A 17,347-nucleotide genomic window follows, 5' to 3' on the forward strand; every position below is an offset into this window, starting at 1 on the left:
GAAATCCAAATCCAGGAGTAAGATGCTCTTATTACCACTGGCTCACATCCCTGTGGGAGGATATTTCTGTTGTTGTCCACATTTTTCAGCCACACTTTATTCTTCCACTTAACTTTCCATTAATGTGGTTGTTTGCCGCACTCTATGAAACAGCCAGCTTATTAACCAAAATAACTTTTTTGTGACAATGACTGCTGGTTATCTATTAAATCTCGGTATTCTCCATGACATGTAGACCATAAAGCGATCTGCCCCTTTATTGTTTTGGTATTCAAATAAAGAAAACATTTTAAAAGAACCCTGATGTGCAGCTTTCAGTAACTAAGTTCAAGTCAAAATTAATTGAAATGATCTTTTGAAATATACCCCGCCTCTAAATGTAAAGAGTCAGAAACATGAGTTTCAATCTTTGAACAGAATCTTTTTTTTATTTAAATGAATGTGTATGATCCAATATTTGATCTAGTTTTTCTTGCAACTAGAAAAAATAAGTGGCATACAATGACTCTAAGAGTTTTCCTTTTAGGCTAGAATTACTAAAATAAAGAAACTTTACAATGTTCTAGTTTGCTGAAATGCACCTGAACACACCAGAAAAAAATGTTAAAAGGAATTATATTTCTAAAATCTCTTTACTTGCAATAAACGACATTCAGTTTCAGTCCGCCATTGCTCTTGGCTGCAGTCTGAACATAACTCACCATAGAAATGTGAAGCTTTAGTTCAATTTGCAATATCCAGAAATGTACCGCAAGGCTCATTGCTGGAACTACATAATATCTGTCCAAACTAGAGTACAAATGACTTACACAGAACATAGGGTGTATAAAAATAGATTTAACACTATATACATGTTTGGAAAACAACAAAAAGGAATTAGTGTGAAATTTAGTAAGAAAAACTAAACATGAGGTAAAATACTTTAAATAACTCAAATCATCAGATTAAAATGTAAAAAACCTAATTAATTTATTTAAAAGATGATAAAATTAAGTAAAAACTCTCACTAATCCCTATGACATCTGCAACCTGAGCCTCGCATGAGTTAAGATTCCTGCTTTTGCAAGTCTAAGCAGGAGAATCTGGAAGGACTTGTATAAAGCTGGTAACAACAACGGATGCCCAGATTTTACACAAGCCAGACCTTGAAACAGGAAAAGAAAAAAAAAGTAATTGAGGACGGACAGAAGACGACCTCTCATAATTTAGGAACAATTCATTGGAACAAACATCACACTGATTCTCTTTCAAACAGCTCCGCAACTGAGATGCACTTTAAAAAAAGAGAGACCAAAAATCATAAAATGTGAACGTTTTTAAATAAATAAACCTGACTCCCTGAAATTGTTCTTCATAAGTCCAAAAGTTTACAATCCATTTTGGAAACTGGTCAGGCTTGGACCTTTTCCAGATCTGAGAGTCAGCAGGAAGACCTTAATTCAGTGGAGATTATTTTCCAAACCGAGCGCAGCATCTCAGCCTGGGAATTCGAAGTCTGAGCCTGCAAGAACTTGCTCGAGGATCTCGTCGATGACGTTGCATTCGAAATTCACCTGCGCCAGGTCCAGCGCCGGCACCCGGGAGACGAGGAGGCGGCCGACGTTCTGACGGAGCTCGATCAAGCTGAAAATGCAGCCAGACAGAGGAATAGAGGAAAAACATGAACCAGAGAGATTAAGATTCCAGTCCTGATGGTTTCATAGAAACACATTAGTGATTTTTCTGCCGTCCTACCAACTGGAGGCGTCTGTGTTTGTGCCAGAGGTGGGGGACCTGGCTGAAGATTGAGCATTTTCTTTTTGCTGTTCCATTCTCAACTTGAGCTCCTCACACTGGACTGCCAAAGTCGACTTCTCCTCCTCCAGAACATCCAGCTGTCGGAAAAAATAGAGAATTCACATCAGGAAAACAAAGACGGAAAAATGTACAAATAAAATGTTTGAACTATGAAATGAATGTTTCAGTTTTACAAATCAAGTGATTTCAGATATTTTCTGTTCTGACTTGTTGAGCAGAAACACAAATAAATAAATTAAAATATTAAGCAACTTCTATTCTGTTCTCCCCATTTTTCCAGATTCTATGATCTTGATTTCAAAGTAAATTAAAGTTCACTTTTCAGTTGTGAATTTTCATTTGCACCTCAGAGCAACAGTCCAGTCCTTTTTGTCCTAACATCAGATCTGATGTTCCTAAACCGACTTTACTGAACTGAATTACTAGTGTGATATGTCTATATCAATCTACCGCTTATGAAAAATTAACTTGGGATTTTCTAATTCATCTGATCAGAAATACTCTCTCAAACTATATCCCACTGTGCGTAGGGCATCTTTGCAAGTTTCACTTTTTGATTTGAACTACTGGAATACATTACCCTTTCAGTGCTACTCTGGTTTAGTGAGATGTGTTTGTACAGTCCGGTTATTCATTTTCAATATGTCAAACTTCCTAAAATAATGGCTAAAGTGTTTTGACACTGATCGCTACGTCAGGTCTTTTCTCATGGCTTTATAAGGAGTTAAAATTATATGCATTACGGAAAGAGATTATTTTGGATGGCATACTGACCTGCAAGCGCAGCTCTTCCCTTTCCTTGTTCCTCTCATCTAGTTCATGGACCAGACGGCTGATTTTAAGCGAAATCTCCTCAATGTCATTTTCCTCATCTTGGCCACAGTTTGGATTTCTCCTGCCCTCATTAGCCGCCAATAAAGCCTCTTTGTCCCTTATTAAATCATTGATTTTCTGTTTGGCCCTCTCAAAAAGGCCCTTGTAGTCCGTCTGCGTGTCAGTCTGGCAGGCTTGGTGTGAGGACTCCTTTACCTTGGCCTGAGACTGTTTCTGCAGTCGGCTCTGCATGTCCTCCAGCTGAGAGGTGAGAAGTTTCAGCTGCTCTTTCAAGGCATCTCTCTCCTGGGCCGTTTCCTGCATTAGCTCCACGAGCTTATCTTGTTGTTTCTGAACTTCATCGATATTGGGATACTGCTGAACAGAAGAAGAAGGACCAGCACCTTCATCACTCTCCATATGTGCCACTCCGTTGCTCAAGGTTTTCCCTTCTTGGTTCGCAACCCTGTCACCGCGCTCCAGCTTAATTTCTCTTGCAATGGGCAGATCTGGATTTGACCCGTTCCTACTAGCCGTTTCGCCGTTCCCTTCAGTCTGATTCGGACTCTGCTGTTCTTGCTTCACTTCTCTTTCAATGGGCAGATCTGGATTTGAATCATTCCTACTAGCCGTTCCGCCGTTCCCTTCAGTCTGATCCTGACTCTGCTGTTCCTCCTTCACTTCAAAAGCGGTGGTCTGGGTGGTGGCGCTGGCCACTGCTGGAGGTGGGCAGGTTTCGGCAGCGGACGTTTCTGCTTCGGCCGTCACCTTGGAGGTCAAGTCACTCTCATCTTTCTCTTGCTTCACTTTCCTTAAAATACCAGCGGGCTGTTTGGGCTTGGGCGTACTTGAAGTTTCCAGGATGACAATGTCATCATCGGTATCATCGGTGTCAGTGCTGTCAATGTGGACGGATATGGGGGAGTCAGAGGTGCCCGACTGAAAACCGTTCACTCTGGGTCGTTTTGGTGTGCTTTGTGGAGTGACAATCTGGCTTCTTTTCCCCCTGCAGAGCAAAAACAACCAAGTATTCATGACCATTCATTACTGTGATACAATCACAGCGTCTTGCAAATGTGTTCACAACCCTCTACCTTTTAGAAGTTTGGTTAATTTCATATTATTTTGGCGACTTTCTGTTACAGCGCAACACAAAGTAGAGCATAATTGTGAAATTGAAGAAAAACAACAAACCGTTTTACAAATAAAACCATTCTTAAAATGTGACATGCTGAGTTGTACTTCATTAGTTGAACTACAATGTGTCGGTCTATTATGTAAAATCCCGACTACAAAGAAAACAAACAAAAAATACAGTTTGTAGTTGTGGATGTCACAAAAATGTGACATTTTCAGGGCAGTATACCCTCGTACCTCAGGGTTGCTGATGGTGCTGAGAGCGAGCAAACGTTGGTGATCACAAGAGGAGAGTCGCTGCTCGGGGGGCTGCTGGCTACAGATGATAGAAAACAAATTGATCTCAATCGTCTTTCTTTTTGCCGTTTGCTTTCCGCTAACCTACAGAAGAAATCATGTCCTTACCAACTTGTGAAATGTTTGAGGACCTCCGCAGGGTGGGTTCAGCCCTGTCTGCACCTCTGTGTACCAAGTTACTCATCGGGTAATTAGCAGACTGCAGAGAGAACGTTGCAATATTTTTTTTAAATCAATAATTTTATGAAACCACATTTTTTGTGAAATTAATGACAGTTTTGAAACTTTGTCAGCAGGGAATCTAATATTAAGTTCTGACTTGAAAATATATTTTTTACTTTCCAAAAGAACAAAGTAAATTTCTGTTTGACATAACTTCCTCATATTTCAGGATCTAAACATGAGGAAATCATGGCAATTCTTTCACAACATTTCTTGCACAAAAACATGTTTTTTTAGTTGTTTTTTTTTTAAAGCCAGATTCTTCAAACATGTAAGAACATGAAATCCCACAATTAATAAACATCTTTAATGTGATGGAGGCAGCATCCTCTGTTGACCGGTTCGCTCGTGAACTTTTACAGGGCGACGATCGAGAGCATCCTCTGCCTCAACATGACTGTGTGGTATGGTAGCTGCACAGCACTGGAGAGGAAACAACTGACACAGGTGGTGAGAACAGCACAAGGCATTGTGGGATGCCCCCTCCCAGACCTGGACTCCATTTACATAGGCCGGGTCAAGAAGAGAGCTGGATCCATAGCCATGGATTCCAGCCACCCAGGCCATAGACTGTTTGTGCCGCTGCCATCAGGCAAGCGGTACAGGAATATACGGACTACAACAAATAGACTGAGAAACAGCTTCTTCCCCACAGCCGTCAGAGCCATTACTCCCTGCCGCCCCCTCCCCCCCCCCCCTCCCACACATATCATAACCTCGCACTCACACATACATATCCCCCACCCCCACACAGCCATATTGTTCTGCACTTTGCACTGTCACATCATCTGCATTTTGCCATAATTGGACCTGCTGCTACTTCTTTGGTGTAGTTGAGTGCCTTTAGTTAATTTTAGTTGTATATATTGTTATTATTATTATTGTGTGTTTGTTTATTTTATTTATTGTATATGTTTGACTTTTTGCACGGGAGTTGCAATAGAAATTTTGTTGAATCCTGTTCAATGACAATAAATGCTATCTATCTATCTATCTATCTATCTATCTATCTATCTATCTATCTATCTATCTATCTATCTATCTATCTATCTATCTATCTATCTAATCTGTCTTTTGAAGTTCAGGAGAGAAATAAATGCTTAGTCTGTTGCTGTCCAGTAAAAATAGGTGACAAACAGAAGCTCATCCATGTGTGTTGCAATGCAATTCTCTTATATCAATTCAAAATAAAAAAAAATCAAACCATTTCAGTTTATCCAAATGCTAAGGCTGAGTTTTAAGCATAAATTGTAAAACTTTACCAGATTTTAAATTTGCTTAAGAGTTTTGGAATTAACAGAAATTTTGCCGGGCGCATTTGCACACTTTTAGCTTTATGGTGACAACTGCACTGAGCCTAGGAGGATTTTCAAAGATATCAGAGGAATATTAATTTAAAAACGAATAATTTTAAATGGATCTCTTAGCCTTTTGACAAAATGACATGCTAGCATCACTCCGATGAGTTCAGGCTGATATTCAGCCATTCTAACTAGATTAGAGAAGCAGAATGATTGATTTTCTTTTTCAAAGATGGTGAGTCTTGAAATCTCTCTTCTTTTATTAATTATGCAACTTTGGATCAAAAGGGCTTCAGAGTCAAGGCTGCACCTGAATTAATTTATGGAGTCATCGAGAACTTCAAGGGAAGTGGTTCGGCTGCTTTGAAGAAAAAAATTGGGCATCTAAGACGGTGATCAAGTGTCTTCCTTCAGCTCTGCACTGCTCATGTTCAGGACCAGCCGGCAGCTGTGTGCGACTTTCCCCTCAGACACGGTGGTAGAAACCTAGCCTGGTGTTCAGCAGGACAGCAAGAAAAACGTCCAAGATAAAAATAACAAATATTTGGATGTCTCCTGACTTTTGGAACATCTGGACTGTCCAGAGGAGAAAAGATGAGCATCATCATGATTCTTGTATCATGAGGGAAGTAAAGCATCCTGAGACCATTTGTGAATGATTGTTGCCTCTGGTCCAAAGAGTGTGTGTGTGGATACTCGCATATCTTTTCCAAAACACAAGGCCATGAATATAAACTGGAACCACAGCATTCAGGCAACTTTGCCCAGCAATTCAAGAGCAACTTTGATAAAGAAAATGGCTTTTAACAGAACAAGTGGCTAAGTGGCTCAACGATTAAAACATTAACATTTTAGTTCGTGATCAACAAAGTACTCAGATCTTAGTCACGCTGAGAACATCTGGTCAGTCTCCAATAATAGGTTAAACAAAATAATGTCAGAAAATCTTGGTCATGCTAAAACAAAAACGTCAGTGAGGATTTATGCCAGGGGGATTTGCTGAAATCTTGAAACCAAAATGTGGACAGAGTAAATGCTGAAACTTTGCAGACTTTAAGCTTTTTTCCCCCCTCAATTTCTTTTGAAAAGCATTAAATGTTTATTACCGATCCTCAGTCTAACTCTGAAAAACAATGGTGTCGGACTGACAACAAATCAATTTGTATCTGAACTGGCTTCCCTTGGAATGCTGGCTATCTCAATTTCTCCTGCATGTTATGTAAACAAGACGCTCTGCTCCCACTAACCGGCTCCCGTTCTCACATGACATGTGCGGACCAGAATCAGATCTCTGCAGAGGCCGGCTGAAACGCTTCCCTCAGCACCCTATCTGCAAGTTGCCTTTTTTTTTTGTGCAAAGGTGTTTTTTTTTGTTGTTTTTTTTGAGTAATCTCACACTATGTCCTGATAGGGACACATTATGTGATATGATTTTCCCTCCTCTTTCATAGTGTTCCTTTTTTCCCCCTCATCAAATGAAAGGGCAGGGCCTCCCATGGCTGCAGTCTCAGACACCTGTCTACCCATGTCTTATGTCGTTTGTTTTTTGTTCTTTTGGATGGGCTGCACTGAAATGTCAATTTCCCCACTGGGGGACTAATACATTTAATATATCCTATTGAGCTGAGACTTGTGTTTGTGAACAAATATAAGTGAAAAACTACATTTCTGTCAGTGTTAAAACCACAAATATAGAACACTACCTATATCTGTCCCTCAACTTCTTAAATGCAGAAGTTTCATGCAAAATCTGGTAGTATGAAGACTCCAGTAACACAAAGGGCTAAGAAACCAACTTTTGTTATAAATGCTGTCTTCTCAGCAATTAAACACTTAACCAGTGCAGAACTCAAGCAATCTCAGGTTTTGTGGGATGTTTAAAGTTGAATGGAAACACAAGAGTAGGACATCTAAATTCACAGAATGCTTCAAATGCATAGTCAAAATTACAAACCATAACATAAGCGTATTTAAATTACCCACCACTTGGTGAAGCTGCCGGGTAAGATTATTGTGCTGCCGTTTAAAAGCTTTGGTCTGTTTATCTAAGGTTTCCAAATCCAAATACTGCTCTTCTTCATCCTAGGAGAGAATAGCAAGAAATAGTAAACACACTGCTAAACTGGTGAAAAAATATTTTATTTAAAGAAGGTAAGCTTCTTACCTGTTCAAGTTTCTGTTCATGTTTCTTTTTGTTCTCCCTCTCTCTGTTACAAATAAGACATTGAAGAAAAAAATAAACTCATGCTGCTGGTGTTGAACATGTTTCTCCCATAAACAGGCATGGGAGAAACAATGTACACCCACTTTCAGTTGTATGGTTTTGATGCATCAGGACATAATAAAAGTGATCTGGTCTTTAGCTGCTTCCAAAACTCTTAAAACCAGGCCTGACTATTGGCAGGCCTGTTTTCAGGCTGTGCGTTTCAGACCATTATCATGCTGCAAACCCAGCCATAAACCATCTTCAGTCTTCCTACTGATGGATAGAGATGTTGAAGTCTGAGTGATTTGGAGTGTGGATAAGTATCTTTTATACAGGCAAGGAGTCCAAACAGGTGCAATTAATACAAGTAATGAGTGGAGGACAGGACGGGTTATAGTAATTTCTGATATAAAAATCACACAATGTGACTTTCTGGATTTTTTTTAAGATGCTTTCTCTTACAGTTGAGGTGTACCAATGACGACAACTGCAGACATCTCCATTCTTTGAAAGTGGAGAAACTTGATAAACCTGTTGCATATCAAATATTTATTTTCCCCACTGAAAACTCTGGGATTTTGCAGCATAATGTTCAAACTATATTTACTGACTGTTGTTTGTAGGTCTTCCGGTATGACGGCTGGTCATCATCAGAATCCTCAGGCTCTTCTTCTACCTTGCAGCTCCTACACGGTAAACATACAGAGCGTTTAGATTAGAGTTTAAATTGATAAAAATAATTGATGAAACTCGTTATGCAACAATGTTGAATTTAATTTTCCCATAAATGTAACTAAAGTACCTGACAACAAATGGTATTAGAGAATAATTCCAAAACAGGCAGGTATTACCGATCAGCTATCATTTTTGACCAGCCCCTATGCCTTCGTTGCCAAATTATCCTAAGCGAATGTCGCTGCCAACACTATGTTTTAGCACAGGAAAAATCTGGAGTATTTTCAGTAGGAGTGCTTGATTATAGCAGTAAATAGGAGAACAAATGCAGAAGAGTTTAGATTATTTAGTTTATTTCCACGTTTTCATTTAAAATGTTCCAAAAATGCTCTGTTACCTGAACTGTGGATCGGGGTTTAACAAGCAGAACCACTTATCCGGCAGCTTGGTGACGTCGATCCCATCCGGGAGTTTACGCCACTGCAAACAGCCATCGCACTGCACCCAGTTCTGATCCGGTCGCTTCCTAAAGAGTCACATTAGTTAAACTAATACAAATGACAATATGTCACATCTCTCTCTTGACTGTGTACCAACATGGTATCTTCCACTGGCACGGTGCTGAGTGGGTCTTCTTTGGTCTTTCTGTAACGGATCTCGTTCCAGTACTCCTCCAGTTTAATCCCCAAACTGTTCATGGTTTTTCTGTTCAAATCCAAAAAATAAACCCACATATTTTTGAGAATTCAAGCATACCAAATAAATTAGGAACAGTTTATGATGATCCTGAGTGCATCATTGACTTTATTACCTGTACTTGTCAGTCTCGTTGAAGCTCTGCTTGTTGTGGGTGGGATCCAGAAAGTTACATTCGATGACCCCAATGACTCCAACACCTTTATTGTTGGCCTGTCGAACAACAGGATTTAGAAGATTCAAACACAGTTTAACACAGATATTTACTGTACATACGCTGAGTAAACAGACACATGGCCATTTTTTTTACTTATTGTCTGACAATAAATTAGATTTCTTGGTTTTAATCACTGCTAGAAATTTTCTTTTTAACTTCAAATCCAGATGTTTGTGTATTTCTTTTGAGTTTGGTAGCTTTGCCTTTGAACTGTGACTTGGGTCTGATGTTTTGGATTTCCTGCCACACTCAATAGTAACTTTCTGAAGTTTTGGCCTATTCCTTTTGACAGAACTGCTATTAGTGAGTCAGGGTTGCAGGTCATTTCCCTTGGACAAGTCTCATCAGATCTGCTCAGAGATTCTAAAGGATTTAGATCAAGGCTTTGTGATGCCCACGCCTAAACATTTGACTTTGTTGTCCTTCAACCTTAGGATCATTGTCCATTTGGAAGACCTTGAATTCACGTTTTTTTTCTCATGATGCAATGCACTTTGTCAAGTACATCATTCCCTTCAACAGCATCATGTTACAGAGGTGGCAAAATGATGGTGCACCTTTGTACTTCACTGTTGGGATGGTGGTTTGAGAGGTTCTCTTTTTACTTCTAAATTTAACAATGATCCTAATGGGCAAAAAGTTAAATTTTAGTTTCACCAGACCAATGGACTGGTCTCCAAAAGTAAAACTCTTTGGTTGTTAATATATGCAATAAAACATGTTGTTCTCTGCACATACAAACCCACAATCTTCCTGAATAATAAGATGGCTGATCATTCCCATAGTGTTTTATACTTGCACAAATTGTTCAAACAAAGGAACATGACACTTTTAAACTTATGGAAAATAGAGCAACCAGGCTTGCGGAGGTCGTATAACTTCTCATTTGATGTCACAGCATCATAGCGCAGTTATATGGCAAGAGTCTTTAAAAATCTACCACTTTTTCTTGGAACAAATAAAACACTTTTTTAATCCTGACTGACCTAAACAAAGAAAAGCTCAGTTTTGGTTTTCAATGAAATGAAGGTCATAAACAAAACCCACCTTAAGCTGGCAACCCACACGTTCATACGCTTTGATGAGCCTGTTCTTGTGATACATCATGATACCATACTGGTCTTTACTTTTGGTGTTATACCCAAAAATAATAGGTATGCGTTTTTCCTAGAGTGACAAGAAAAGGGGGGGAAAAAATGGTAAAAATTCTGGAATCATAAGAAAAAAATAATACTTCTAAATTCCTGTCAAATCTCTATTAAAGAAATACCAGACAAATGGGCCTGTAGTGGTCCTTTCTGATGTAGGCCAGGCTCTTAGCGATGAGCTGAGACTTCACCTTTTGTCCCCGCACCATGACCTGCATGCGTGGCTTCAGGTATAGAATGCTACAGTACGCCTACAACACAGAGACACAAAATGAATCAAAGTTTAACATCAAAGAGGTAATTATCAGGACAAAAAGAAAGAAACAGCAAAAAGCCTCTGGTGAACACCAAGAACTTGGGTAAGTTGTTTATATGAATGCAGTCAAAATTTTATGTTAAGAAGGCAAAAAAACATTAGTGTCAAAAAAAAGAGCATTTTATGAAAATAAATTGATGCCCCGCCTTTTACCGCTTCTTACCCGCAGTGAAAACACACTCTCAGGAACATAAGATGTACTCCTGTTCGAAGGCTGAGATGGATCGCTTAATTCTTCGTAAACCTCTGAGGGAATGCGGATGTCATAGCGATCCCTGTCAAAATCAAACTCTGTTGATCCGGAAGATGTCCTAAAACAGAAGACAATGATGAAATGAATGAAAATAGTTACTCGTTACAAATGAGAAACAGGCAATCCGAGAGCTGAGCTCAAGTGAAATAATACACAACCTCCTCTGAGCGAAACCAAGTAAAAGAAGTGAATTCTTCACTGAAATACTGCTCTTCTGTTCAGTGACAGTCACTGTTGATCACTAAGTGACACTGTGGCTTCATTCAACGCAATGCCCGAAATGTTTCCCACAAATATATTTTTTGAACTGAATATCAACCATGTTCTGATTTGGGAACTATGTTTGCATTTGAAGAATTGAATGGATTTGACAACATGCGTAAGGACTAAAAGAGTTCTGTGAAGACATATAACCCAACATGTGCTTTATGCATGAGCTCCCAGTTGAACGTTCTCAAAGTACATGCAGTCCTGCACTCTGCTCAGATCCACTTCATGTATGACGTGAAAGATAAAAGTGAATTTTAGATGGGGGTTTCTGATTGAGTGATTACCAGGGAAATGTTATCTGAAAGGAGCATTTAGTTACAACTGTGGTGATCTCAGTAAACATTATAGATGAAGATTCATGTGGAGCATGTGCAGGAACCTACAAACCATTGCATGAAGCTCTACAGGTTGGTGGTTTTGTGTGTGTGTGTGTGTGTGCGTGTGTGTGTGTGGTCTACAAACAGACCTGCGGAGATTCCAGACGATGATCCGGGTGCCTGTCTCAGCTGAGGACAAGGTTGAAGTGATGGCATCGATCTCAGCGAGAAGTTCCTCATGAGACTTAAAAAGGGAGTATTGCAGGATGTCCCTCAGACTTGCTTCTTGTTCTTTTTTTACGGAGAGTAAAGCCACAGTTAAGGAAAACTGATGATAAAACATTCCTCAAAACATTTAGGGGAACAACTTTTAAAATGTTCGCTGATCACATTTGTGCTCCTTGGTTAAAGGATATTTCTGTTTGATGTCTTATTTTCAAAGGAAATAATAGGAATAATTATTTGCTTGGCTCCAATCTTCTCCAGGTAGGTTTGCGAAAGCATCCCAATGCATGATATCCTCTTTGACTTGGAGAAGACAATCGTATCTTTCCCGAGACGCATGGATCCGGACTTGAAGCCGTTACCATAGATACCAATGGGCTCCAGTCCATTTACTGCTGTCTTGTCGCTGTACCCAAAGCTGAAATAAAGAAATACAAAAGCTGAATGAATGGTGAATATCATAATTTTTCTATTATAAAATACTCTCAAAGCAATGCATTAAGATGGTTTAACTTCTTAAATAAAAAAAAAATCCTAGTTCTATATTACATACGAGGTTCCTATACATCAAGACATGTCTATTTTCCTTGATTTGAGAGGATTTTCTTTAGTCCTTCTCAAATAATCTTTTCTTTCCATGACCAAACATCCTTTAATACTGCTGAACTCTTAACTGGACTGCACTCAAAAACTGGTCTCCACTTCATACCTTGCACATATACATAGCTAAGTAACTTCAATTTTACTGTCAGTCCTGCACTTTATATTTTATATTCATATTTTATACTGTATTTTATTTTATTCTGGAGTAACCTCACAACATTGGAACCTCAAAACATTGTCCTGAGCCGTATGCAACGAACTTTCGTTCTGTATACACCCTGTGCATGCAAAATGACAATAAAGTCAGTCTAAGTCTAAGTTTATAACTGAATTGTTAATACCTTTGGGGCGTAGAGGCATGAAAATGGAACATTGCTTGAAAACAGAGTAAAAAAAGATACCAAAACCCTGGAGATACGTTGCACAAAATGATTATGTGTTAATATCAAACATATAAAAATAAATGGTGTTTTTTAATGTTTTCAAAAGCTTACAGAAACAAGCGTGGAATTTGTACCTAAGCATTTTGTGCAAAGTTTTATGGTTGAGGCCGTTTCCGTTATCCATGAAGCTGAGGCACACCTCTCCTTTAACCACAGTTTTATCAATCCAGAACTGCTTGGCACTAACATCTGGGTCATAGGCATTGTCTGTCAAGAAACAGAAACATCAGAAAGCAAAAACTTTATTTAAAGTAGAATAAATCTGACAGGAGCAATGGATCTCATTTGGGGACGGATTTTAAATTATATTCTCGCAAAAAAAAAAAAAAAATTACAACTCCCAACTACCCATATGCTTTTTTAACAAGGTACACAAGATACCATGAAAGACTGCTAATTCCAGTGTCTGGTTTTATACTTCTGGGTACTCAAAGCTGGAGTCAGAGTTAACAACAGTCACTCTTTAATAGCAAAATCTGTTTAATTGGCAGCTCAACCAGTTTGTGCATGATTTGTGTTTAACTTGTGTTGTTGCCAACTGCCACAACAATTCAAGAAAACTGAAAAACGAGTTCCAAAATCTTATCTAGATCATCTACAATTTTGAAGGGTCTGTCCGTATCTAGCACCCTACGGACCGCACTCTATGCCGAAGAAGGAGGAACATGAACTCCAGTAGAATCTGATCCTGGTGAGTGAAACTGTGAATTTTACCCCCCCGTTTCAAATTTTAATCATGTAATTCTTCACTTTTTCTAAATTATAGCCTGATGAGTTACCATCAGTGCTAGTTGGTTATAGTAAACAGTGTTATGCAGTCCTAATTGCATTTTAAAATCTTCTTAGAGAAGAAAATCTAATCAAAATATTTTAATAAAATTAAAACAAATTTTAGGGGGCTTATGAACATTTCAAATTGCCGGATGAAAAGGTGTTTCAATCAGATGCTCTAAGTGACATGTAGAAAGGATTAAACTGTTAGGCAGAAGTGGGTTGTTCAATAATCTTAATTATGGGCAGTGGCTGCAATATGGGCCTTGTTTTAATAAACAAGAGAAAAATCAAGAAGTATGCATGGGGTAAAATGTTTGCAGGTGGTTACTGTTTTGTTTACGTAAATAACAAATGATCTATAAAATAAAAAAAGAAAATGACTGTGCCAACAGAAAACACTCTGGTGATAATCAGATGATCTGAATGACTCACCTATGAGTTCAGCGATAGCGCTGAAGGGCCAGGTGTGGCTGGTGGAGTTGGTGTGCAGAAACTTTGGCGAAAGCTGAAAGTGAAACAAACATCTGAGCAAAAGTTTAATTTATCATCAAGATCCTGACAATCTATTGAGCTGGGGTTTTATTATGTTACGTACAAGGTTTTTTTTTTATTTTTAAACCAGATCATTTAACATCACTATGCATACGCCGGATATAGATATTGGAGAAATTGTCACCATTTTTAATCGCAGCTTGAAACTGAATGTTGGAAAAACAGATTTGAGTCTGAAAACATAAAATCTGAAACTGACAAAAAAAACTATTAAAAAGTCTAATAAGAAAAACTGAAATGAATTTATTTCTTTTTTCAAACTGACAGAAATTATTTCACTTCTTATTTTGAGCCTATTTTTTCCCAATTGCAACTTCAGAATTGGACATTCAGTTTCAACTAGTTTTTTTCCAAATGCACAATAGAAATCACCCTTTCTTTGTTCCATTCATATAAAATCTGAATCGATGGTTCTTAAATATTTAGCTATTGTTCATCATAGTGCAAGAAGGTTTTCGTAACATGCACACTGCAAACCATGAATTAGCAAAATGTTGTGCAGCCTTACTGTGCACCATTTGAAACAAAACTTAAATCATATTTGTTTATCATTTCAAACTGCTCATCAACTGAGCGCCTGTTCTGCTATGGGTGATGGACGTAACCATAATATTAGAGATTAAAACAAAACACATCAAAATCGTTCTATAGTTCCATGAATAAAAATACATTCAAAACAAACAGTCATACTTTGGGTTTGAATAAGTTAAAACTGCAAATATCAGATGTAGTAACAAAGATGGCTGGACATGAATCCAGGAAAGAGAGATGGATTTAAAGGCCGATGGATGGATGGTCCAGATATTAATGAAGAGAAAGATGCACAGAAGGATGAACTCAGTGATGGACGGAAATTTTAGACACTAACAGGAAATCAGAAACCACGTCGCGTAGATAAATGCAAAACAAGCTGTAACATTTCCATAGGATCAAGAAACTTCGAAACAACCCCGCCAACATGTCCACAGAGTAATATTCAGGTTTCTGTAAGAATAATTTAAATTTAGCAGCGTGGTGGTGACCCCGTGTTGCCTTCGGCCCCAATTAGCGGGTATCATTGTGCAGTTTTAGAGAAATAAGAGGAGACATATCTGGAAACCGAAACTCAGCGTTCCCCGTAACATAACATAGCACGGTCACATCAAAGTTTCTTAACAGCCTGAAAATATTTCCGACTCAGACAAATCATTCACCTGCATTTATCGTTTTCAAACAGAGATTCCACATTAGTAACCAACTAGCCACAAACCTTACCAGACAGGACACTACACTGACCACAGCAAGCTTTACTGCTAATATATTGGCATAAATCATATTCCTGCGCACACGAAAGGAGTGTAATATCATTACGTGCAAAGTCTTTGAAACCAAACATGGAAAATGTGATGCAAAGTTCGATAAACAAGGAGATAAAGTCTGCTCACCGTACTGAGAGGCACGCCGCGGTCTGTTTGTGCCGCCATCTTGGCAGGAACAGGCGGCTATGGGCGGAGCTTAGCCTCGCTACTTCATGACATTACCAGTTCCGGTAGAAAAATAAATGGCTAAGCAAACACATTGCAACTGTTGAATGAGTGAGTGAATATATTGTCTGTGTTGTTAACTTGTTAAGAGTATAATTCATACAGTTAAATGCACTGTTAAATGTTTCTCAGGATGGAAGCCTGTTCAATCACTTCCAGTTTGGTATTTCAAAGAATAAAAGTGAATCGATTTTAAAACAATAACAGAGATAGTAGATGATTACTATCTCTGTAATCAGAGATTTTATTTTATATAAGTGTCACTTGTATAATTAATGTACTCTCCCATCTAAGCATAAATAACACCTTCCTGTCATTAATTGACAGATAATGATTTTTTCTCAATTGTATTTATTATAAACTTCATGAGCTGATAACTATGATTAAGATACCACTTTGGAAGGGCTATCTTACAAAAAAATATCCAGAGAAATGTATCTTCTCAAAAATTATGGTTAAGTTTTGCCAGAGATGGAGCAAAAAAAAAAAAAAAGGTCTGGCAACACCCCAACATCTGTCTGCTTTTCTTCTCTTAACCTCACACCTCAGCCATCACACACTTAGAGGACTTCATCCCACAGCCAATGCACACCCTTCCTTCTCCAACACTTAAGCTGCTGCAAAATATCAAGATGCAAAAGTCTGCAGGTTCAGATGGCACCAGCTCCAGCTTCCTGAGGTGTTGTCCAGATCAACTGTGGGGCAACTGTTAAGGAAAAATGATTATTTTTAGTGCTTAATACAGTTAATCTTACGACATGTGTAAAAGTTATATTCAATACTCTTATTTGGAACAGGTTTTGTCTGAGATGCGGGATGGGGCCGAATAGCAGGCATTCAGACAAGCAGGGGCCTCCCGCTGTCACACAGAGCCATAAAATTAGCATTCCGATGGGGCAGAGGTACGGGAGTTTGGGGGAAGAGACTTCAGAGGTATCTGCGAAATCTCATCTCAGGACCTTTCGGTCCTGAGCCCGTACCAGACAGGGATTAGCACTAAGTGGTCCGCCCTTTTACTTAGACAAAAACCAGACGGCCCTCCAATCTTTGCCGTAAATCAGGGAGGTTCTTAAGTTTCTCTGAGTCCCTACGGGAGTTCTAATTGGTCGAAGAACGGAACGCCTTAATTGAATATATTAAATTGAAGAAACACCCACTCAGTATAAAATTTCATGTCAGCGCTAAAAATCCAGAGAGTGGCCACTATTTTTTGCCTTTTTGTTTGTCTTTGTTTTTGTGTTTGTCTGTCTTCCCCTTGTTTGTCTTTATTTTTATGAGAAAAATGCATATCTCTGTACCTCTGCAGCTTTGTTAATTGATTCATGCGTTGCTTTGTATGGGATTAAACTCTGTGATCTGTGACGTCAACGCGCTCTGTTGTTTCACTTTCAGCTGCAGCACCGCCCGCTAGGGATCCCGAGACTTTAACCTTTTGAGGTCGACGCCCGCCCTGTGGCGGGCATGACGTCATGTTTCTGTGTGTGTTTTTTGCTCCAATGTGATAATACATTTTGTCAAAATGAAACAAACACTGTAAAATCACAAAGTTTAGGATGTTCTGA

At 38.8% G+C, this 17,347-nt stretch overlaps 1 protein-coding gene across 1 annotated transcript; it reads right to left on the reverse strand.

Annotated features, from left to right (window-relative positions):
- Positions 1-412: 412 nt before the first annotated feature.
- Positions 413-15,741, reverse strand: morc3 (MORC family CW-type zinc finger 3). The gene is made up of 19 exons (XM_023337257.1): positions 15,687-15,741; positions 14,143-14,215; positions 13,011-13,143; positions 12,082-12,308; positions 11,815-11,971; positions 10,989-11,136; positions 10,632-10,760; positions 10,409-10,528; positions 9,260-9,357; positions 9,046-9,153; positions 8,846-8,974; positions 8,385-8,459; positions 7,732-7,774; positions 7,551-7,649; positions 4,153-4,243; positions 3,985-4,063; positions 2,572-3,616; positions 1,735-1,874; positions 413-1,623 (listed from the first exon to the last, which is right to left on the reverse strand). The coding sequence occupies exons 1-19, from the start codon at positions 15,723-15,725 to the stop codon at positions 1,476-1,478; spliced, it is 3,081 nt and encodes a 1,026-aa protein (XP_023193025.1). The 5' UTR covers positions 15,726-15,741; the 3' UTR covers positions 413-1,475.
- Between the last annotated feature and the right edge of the window lie 1,606 nt (positions 15,742-17,347).

This window comes from Xiphophorus maculatus, chromosome 7, assembly GCF_002775205.1.
Source record: "Xiphophorus maculatus strain JP 163 A chromosome 7, X_maculatus-5.0-male, whole genome shotgun sequence".
NCBI lineage: Eukaryota > Metazoa > Chordata > Actinopteri > Cyprinodontiformes > Poeciliidae > Xiphophorus > Xiphophorus maculatus.